The sequence below is a fragment of the Hyla sarda genome, chromosome 7, assembly GCF_029499605.1.
Source record: "Hyla sarda isolate aHylSar1 chromosome 7, aHylSar1.hap1, whole genome shotgun sequence".
NCBI lineage: Eukaryota > Metazoa > Chordata > Amphibia > Anura > Hylidae > Hyla > Hyla sarda.
Genome location: NC_079195.1, coordinates 234,120,021 through 234,127,882, shown reverse-complemented (window position 1 = coordinate 234,127,882; position 7,862 = coordinate 234,120,021). Strand labels below are relative to the sequence as shown.

The 7,862-nt window shown below is 46.0% G+C and overlaps 1 protein-coding gene and 3 non-coding genes across 4 annotated transcripts; all 4 read left to right on the top strand.

The window, feature by feature from the left end:
• Positions 1-262: 262 nt before the first annotated feature.
• RPS8 (ribosomal protein S8) lies at positions 263-6,343 on the top strand. Its single transcript, XM_056533136.1, has 6 exons — positions 263-286; positions 1,097-1,203; positions 1,517-1,616; positions 2,070-2,245; positions 4,344-4,473; positions 6,188-6,343. The coding sequence occupies exons 1-6, from the start codon at positions 283-285 to the stop codon at positions 6,295-6,297; spliced, it is 627 nt and encodes a 208-aa protein (XP_056389111.1). The 5' UTR covers positions 263-282; the 3' UTR covers positions 6,298-6,343.
• On the top strand, positions 935-1,014 carry LOC130283679 (small nucleolar RNA SNORD55/SNORD39). Its single transcript, XR_008846792.1, has one exon. It is a non-coding gene; the product is annotated as a small nucleolar RNA SNORD55/SNORD39 (small nucleolar RNA).
• Positions 2,303-2,373, top strand: LOC130283680 (small nucleolar RNA SNORD38). The gene has a single exon (XR_008846793.1). It is a non-coding gene; the product is annotated as a small nucleolar RNA SNORD38 (small nucleolar RNA).
• Positions 6,344-6,375: 32 nt separating the features above from the next.
• On the top strand, positions 6,376-6,505 carry LOC130283706 (small nucleolar RNA SNORA35). Its single transcript, XR_008846817.1, has one exon. It is a non-coding gene; the product is annotated as a small nucleolar RNA SNORA35 (small nucleolar RNA).
• Positions 6,506-7,862: the final 1,357 nt, after the last annotated feature.

Genomic DNA, 7,862 nt, shown 5'->3' with positions numbered 1-7,862 from the left:
ATGATTCATAAAATACAATAATATAGAACTTTATGTATAATAATATTATTATTATAATCATTACTACTATAAATAATAATAAAACAAACAATAATAAGGTATAAATAACATTAATAAGAACGGGGTTTTATGTCTTTTGACCCTCAGCGGCCCCCGCATTCCCCGTCAGACGGCGTCTCCGTTGCTAGGCGTGACGTCACGCCCCCCGCTCTCGCGAGATTTCGAAGCTAACAAACCTACCCGAGATCCTTTGCGTTTCCTCTTTCCTGCCAGCGCCTGAGAATGGGTATGTCATGGCCGCTCCGCTGTGTGTGAGGGACCGAGCCGTAATCCCCGTCCATCTGCCCGCGCCGGGTCCCCTGATGCCCCGTTATCACCGGGGGAGATCGTGTGGGGTGTGAGCTCTCCGGCCCGGGCTGTATGGCGGAGATTATAGTCCGAGGAGTGTGAGATGGACCCCGGGTCCGCAGGCCGAGTATAGACGCCGCCATACTGCATTGTAGCTGCCCCCGGTGTCCGCCATAATATATCGGTAACCTAAGTGCCCTATCTCCACAGTAATATCCCCGTTCCCCCTCCAGTTTTGTTGGTTCAGTCCTTACCTGTTATAGCAGACATACCCGGACTCTACCACTGCTCTGTTACAGGTGGCTGCAGACCCGGCGTCGAGTCCTGTTATCCCCCTACTCTGTGCTCTTAGTACAGTCCTTGCCTATTACAAATAACAGACTGGACTCCACCACTGCCTATAAACAGGGGTGCTGTGGACATAGAGCTATGTGCTGCTGTTCTCCTGTGCACTGTATTGCTGATATCCTCTGTGCTGCTGTTTCTTTCAGGTTTCTCACTTTATAATACAACTCATGTCTTTTTGCTACCCCTCACTGTGACCCCTGTTGTAGATTAACCCTTCTTTGGCACCATCTATGGGCAGAGTGTACATGATGATACTTTTCATGCTGCAAACTCCTGAAGTTGCTATGTGGAAAACTCCCTTGGAGAGCTGAGCACTCTGCCCTGACTGGTGCTGGGGGGGGGGGGGGGTTCACTTATTTTTCTGCACCTTATATATAACAGATGTCTCTGCATCCCGCAGGTATCTCAAGGGACAACTGGCACAAGCGCCGCAAGACTGGAGGCAAAAGGAAGCCCTACCACAAGAAAAGGAAGTATGAGCTGGGCCGCCCCGCCGCCAACACAAAGGTGCGAGGGCTGCGCTAAACTGGGGGTCCGGGATAATGGAGGCAGCGCTGTGGGGTATGGAAGGGCTGCCCAATAGACTTGTGAGTGTGTAGTGTATTGATTACGGGGTCACTGTGTAATCACATGGCGGTGAAGTGACGCATATGATGATCTGTTTTCCTTAGGACGGTGGTGGAGGTGGTTATCACCTTCGTTTTTTGCTGCCGGACGATGATAGGCTTGTCATAGTTACACTGATGCGTCTCTAGTAGGATCTATTTATTTATTTATTTTTTTTTTAGAAGTTTTATTAAAAAAATTTGTTTTCTTTCAGATTGGTCCTCGCCGCATCCACACCGTGAGAGTCCGCGGTGGAAACAAGAAATACCGCGCTCTGAGGCTGGACGCTGGCAACTTCTCCTGGGGCTCTGAGTGTAAGTGACGGACGTGATGCCTGTCTGTGGATCCTAGTCACGATCCTGCCCCCCGCTCGCTGCCGAGCCTGGTCACATGACCATGCAGAAGTGACAGCGTGGCGCCGGATGGGCATGGCTAGCTGTGAATTAAACAGAACTGATTAAATTCTCCAAGCCAGTGAGCCTTCAGCTGTTGCAAAACTACAACTCCCAGCATGCCCGGACAGCTGTTGGCTGTCCGGGCATGCTGGGAATTGTAGTTTTGCAACAGCTGAAGCACACTGGGGAGCGGCAGTCCGTATGATGACAACTCTGACCTTACGTGACGGTCGTGCGGTCATTCTGACATGTGGACCTCACCGTGCTAGGATCAAGTCATAGTTACACTGACGGCACCGCCGCGTCCTGCTCTCTACTTCCGCCGCCGCCATCTTGTCTCCTAATAACGCCAATGTCTTCTTCTCCCATAAGGCTGCACCCGCAAGACCAGGATCATCGATGTCGTCTACAACGCCTCCAACAACGAGCTGGTCAGAACCAAGACTCTGGTGAAGAACTGCATCGTCCTGGTGGACAGCACCCCCTACAGACAGTGGTATGAAGCGCACTACGCCACACCACTCGGGCGCAAGAAGGGAGCCAAGCTGGTAAGTCATGTGACACGGCGCCGCAAACTCAAACACCCCCCCCCCTCCTAAATGTGTCTTCCAGTGATGATAACATTGTCCAGTTCTGCTACTGAATGGAAAGTGATGATCACTGACATCTGAGGAAGACGAGGAGGGGGGGTGACGCCATGGACTCTAATATACGGGTCACACCGGTTCCTCTGCCACCTGATGGGGTTGCGCTCGCAGCGCTGGACCTGATCTATAATGGGCTGAGCCAATTCTGTAGAATAATTTTACTGTCCCTTGAGGACACAGGTCACTGAATTATTTTTTTTCCCTCTTAAGAGCCGTGACTTCTATTTATATTTTATTTTTTTATCTAAATTGGTGAGAACTTTCTTTTCGGTATATGTGGCTGAGTCCCATTTATGCGCCGTGATCTGTAGTTTTTAGTTACCACTTTTGTGACTTTTTATCACTACTTATTTAGTGTTTTTCTTTGAGGGGGATAAGATGTGACCAAATATTAGAAATTTTGAACTTTGGTGTTTTCCTATTTACACGGTTCACAGGATCATAAAATTAATATTTTAATAGTTCAGACATGGGTAGAGCTGATCAGTGATATCGGTGATCTACTTCTATGGTCTGATCATAGAACAATCACCAGAGCGGCCCTGGTGTAGGTGAGCGGAGCGCCGGGTGCAATATTGACTCATTGGACCTCACGTTTAGCAAGCATTGCATGTTCGGGTCAGGGGGTGTTGGCTTGTCCTGCCCATAACGCTGCATGCTGGGGGATTCTTTTTTGAGTTTTGTTATAGAACCAAATAGAAGCTTGTTACAGATTTAATCATTGGGGAAAAATGGAATCCAAAAGAATGTAAGAGCTGATATTGAAATAACCTTTGGATCGGCCAATATGGTGGGGCGCGCTATTTCCCAGCAGCCCTGCCGATCAAATTGGCCTCAGTCACTAGATGTATATGGCGTGCAGGCGTACAGAACTGTGTAATAGAGGCTGCACCCATGGGATCTGTCGATCTGGACTGCTGGCTGATCGTGTTCCCCCTTTCCTTATTGGGTGTTCGGGCCCATTCTACCATATTCAGGTTCATATTGTGGCAGACCCTTTTAACAAAAATATAGTTTACCTTATTGGAGTAGTTGGTTCTAATGTCTGTGCAGTGGGAAGAACTTTATGGACATTTTAGCCGTATATAAATGCTGTTCCTGAGCTGCATATGTAGGGCGGCCGCGAATATCACCCTCACAGGAGGTTTTCTGACTTTAAAGGGGTACTCGGCTGCTCCGGCGTTTGGAACACTGTTTCGAACGCTGGAGTTGGTGTCGGGAGCTTGTGATGTCATAACCCCACACCTTCAATGCAAGTCTATGGTAGGGGGTGTGATGGATGTCACGCCCACTCCCATTGACTTGCATTGAGGGGGTGGGGCTATGACATCACGAGCTGCTGGCTCCAGCGTTTGGAACAGTATTTTTCCAAACGCTGAGTAGCGGAGTACCCCTTTAAGGCCAGGTTCAGACTACGGAATCTCCAGATGGAAACTTTGTCTAGATATTCTGTGTGCGTCAAGGACCGCTCAGACATTGTAGTCCCCCAATACACTGCAATGTGTTCTACGAGTATTTCCGCCTGAAGGATGAGAAAATCCGTTCTTCAGGCGGAAATTTTAAAGCAAATTTTCCGTTGACAAATTCCGCTTCAAATATTCCGACGTGTGAATTGGTGAACGGTTTAGTACATTTTAGTAAGCAGAATTTCAAAGTGGGATTGCAGGCAGAAATTCCGTCTTCTAAACCGAATAGAAGTCAATGTTAAGCAATGAACTGTAGTAACCCGGCTCTATAATCCTCCTGGATCCAGCACATACAGGGGGTGAAGGGATCTCCTCGCTCCTGCAGGTTCTCTCTGCACTCCGTCACCTCCCCATATAGATCTGATGATAGAGCGGGGTCTGCAGGGATGGCTCTAGATTTCATCTCCGACCCAAGGTTTAGTAGATGAACTCCTGAGGACTGTGACTCTGCAGGTGTGAACAGGGGCGTAGGCTGTGAGGCTGCGGTGGGGGTCACATCAGGGACTAAACTTTATATATTTGTTTCCCCTCAGACTCCAGAAGAAGAGGAAATCCTGAACAAGAAGCGATCCAAGAAAACTCAGAAGAAATACGAAGATCGCAAAAAGACCGCAAAGATCAGTACGCTGCTCGAGGAGCAGTTCCAACAGGGAAAACTGCTGGGTGAGTGACGAATACTGAGCGTCGTGTATGGGGAGGGGGGAGGGTTATAGGATTATGGGTAAGGAGGATCAGTTCACTGCAGAATAATGGAGTCAGACGATCTGTGCACAACGGACATGACCTCATCCCAAGGGTCTGATGTCTGTATATTAGCAGGATTTAACTGTGGTCCTTCAGCTGTTGCAAAACTACAACACCCAGCATGCCCGGACAGCCTTTGGCTGTCCGGGCATGCTGGGTGTTGTAGTTTTGCAACAGCTGAAGGCACTAGGGATTGGAAACACTGACTTAATAAAATCCTGCACTTTTGGTTGTGACTAAGGCTGCGTTCACACGGCTGTCTAGACCCGTTCTGTTCTCCCGTCAAAAATAGAGACTTTAAATAAAAGAACAACAGTGAATGCAAACGGATGTTATCAGTTTGTATTTGTTATTCAGTTAATAAACAAAAAGATATATTTTTCAGCGCCTGCCTAGAAGCAAAAAGGTTTAAAAAAAAAAAAATGCAAACAGATGAGACTCCTCTGGTTTCCATAGACTTTAATGTTAAACTTACAGTATCCGTTTTTGTCTTTTTTGACGGAAAAAGAAATACTGCATGTGCCGTTTTTTTTCTGCAGTAACAAAAACGGAAATGAGTGCAGAAAGGTACAAACGGGTGTAAATGGATTGTAAAAAAAAAAAAAAAAAAAAAATAAAATCACATTGACATGAATGGGATTTTTTTTAAAACAGTTCAATCAGTTTACAGCCTGCAAGAACGGAACCAAAACGGGGATAAAAAAAACAAACTGGGAAAGACGGCCGGGTGAACGCACCCTAAAAATGTAGCCAAACCCGATATCTGGCAATCTGTGGCCTTTTTGGTTCGGCCAGGTTTACGTTAACATTAGAAGCAGAGGATGTATCGTCATTAATGGTATCTGCTGCTTAGATGTCAGGACAGTTTATCCCCATCTGCAGGATAAATGTCTGGTCACATGGAGTCTGACTGGTAAGACCCCCGCGATCTCCTACCAGACCCCCCAACTCTGAGCGCAAGGCACTGGCTGACATGCCCCGCCATTTATCTATATGTGCAGGAGACGCAGCGTTCGGGTATCTTGGGCTATTCTATAGAGCGGACAGGTCGGTCACCGCTTCATTCTCAGTCGGGGTGCCGAGTAGATCACGGGGGTCTTATCGGTCAGACTCCGTGATCACTTATCCTGGAACGGTCCCCCTTTAAGCTCCTCCCACTAAAATCAGTTAGAACCGTCATCATTATTGTGACTGTCGGGACATGCGAGATGGCCACAGATGGACGTGCGCTGCTGTGGGGCATGCTGGGAGTTGTAGGTTTTCAGCTATTGGAAACCTACAAGTTGGGGATGGCTGCAGTAGAATCAGTGCGTTGGCTTAAACATATATATTTTATATATTTTCATATATTATAGAATTGTTTTATTTATATTTTTATATATTAAATGTATATAATATATAAAAATATAAATAAAAAATACATATAATATATATGTATGTGTGTATTTTTATATATATAATTTTTTTTTCATGTAATTTATATAGATTATAATAAAAATATAGATTATAATAAAAAATATTTTTATATAAATGATCCCACCTTGGACACAGTTACTGCATCTGTCATGCTGGGAGTTGTAGTTCAGTGTAGAGTGTTGTTACAATGTGTCACCTGTCTCTCCTCTCCCCACAGCTTGCATAGCCTCCAGACCAGGCCAGTGTGGCAGAGCCGACGGATACGTCCTCGAGGGTAAGGAGTTGGAGTTCTACCTGAGGAAAATCAAGGCTAAAAAAGGCAAATAATCTTGTCCCCCAACACTTTGCTCCAAATAAACAGAAATTTATTACAGCGCTGCGTGTGGTTTATTTTGTCTCATGTCACCGCACCGTCTAGTGTCCCCTCAGCCGTCACCCTGGCTCTGGGGTCTCATTCCGGTGCCAGAACAAATCCCTTCTTGCAGAAAGGCCGGGCCGCGCCGTGACCTGATCTTTCCGAGAGTTGGGGACAAATATTCGCTGCGTTGTCGGTGTGAGGGGAAGGCGTCATGGCCGCTGTGGGCGATACATGCTGATCAATTAAAAAAACAAAACTATCACGTTTGTTTACACGATGTCATGGAGCGCCTGCCCGCAGAAGGGTTAACTTATGAAGAGAGAAATTTTTTTAATTTTTTAGTGGCTCTTTGCACAAGGGTAAAAAATTTGCTGTTTTGCTACTTTTTGGTGGGTGTTAAGCAGTGAACATTGTCAATGAACACAGCTGGATAAGGGTCCCTGTGTGCGCATCAGCTTAAAACATTGTTTCTTAACCAGGGTGCCTCCAGCTGTTGCAAAACTAGAACTCCCAGCATGCCTGGACAGCCGAAGGCTGTCCGGGCATGCTGGGAGTTGTAGTTTTGCAACAGCTGGAGGCACCCTGGTTAAGAAACAATGTCTTAAAGGGGTTCTCCACTGGGAAATGTTTTAAGTCAACTGCTGCTAGAAAGTTTAGATTTTGTAAATTACTTCTATTAAAAAAAAAAACTCAATCCTTCCAGTATATTTTAGCAGCTGTATACTACAGAGCAAGTTTTTCCTTTTTAAATTTCCTTTGTCTGACCATCGTGCTCTCTGCTGGCGCCTATGGCCAGAGTAGGAGCAAATCCCCATAGCAAACCTCTCCTGCTCTGGACAGTTCCTGACATTGACAGAGGTGTCAGCAGAGAGCACTGTGGTCAGACAAAAAGGAAATTCAAAAAGAGAATTTCCCGTCATATATCTACATCATCTAAAAAGTACTGGAAGGATAAATATTTTTTAATAGAAGTCATTTTACAAATGTGTTTTAACTTTTTGGCACCAGTTTAATTAAAAGTTGTTTTCCAGTAGAGTACTCCTTTAACCCCTTCCTGCTATAGGACATATGCATGCGTCCAATAATCTGACACGTTCGCGCAGTTTGAAGTATGCATACATCATAGCGATCTCTGGCACTGCCATGGGCAGCACAGGAGATTAGGGATTGGACCAGGCTGTCAATCAGTCAGAGCCGCGATCGTGCCGGTCCTGGCAGCATTAACCCCATAGATGCTGTGATCAATCCTGATCATGGCATCTATGGTGTTGACAGGGGGAGCACTCTCCCCCAGTTTTCCAACGGTGGAGCTGTGATACAATCGCAGGTTGCTGTGGCAGCAGGAGGTCAGATCAGATCAAGCACAAAATTTGCAAATTTTGGTACAAATAGCGGAATAAAAAGGATCAAAAGGTAGCACATATGGCCAAAATGATACCAATAAAAAGAACAGCTCATCCCGCAGAAATTAAGCCCTTACTCAATGCCGTTGGACGAAAAATAAAAAAAAGTTACGGCTGTTGGAAAATGAATG

Coding starts and splice junctions, on each gene's coding strand:
- RPS8 (XM_056533136.1), top strand. Junction 1,617..2,069: donor CTTCTCCTGGGGCTCTGAGT/GTAAGTGACGGA, acceptor TTCTCCCATAAG/GCTGCACCCGCAAGACCAGG. Junction 2,246..4,343: donor GCAAGAAGGGAGCCAAGCTG/GTAAGTCATGTG, acceptor GTTTCCCCTCAG/ACTCCAGAAGAAGAGGAAAT.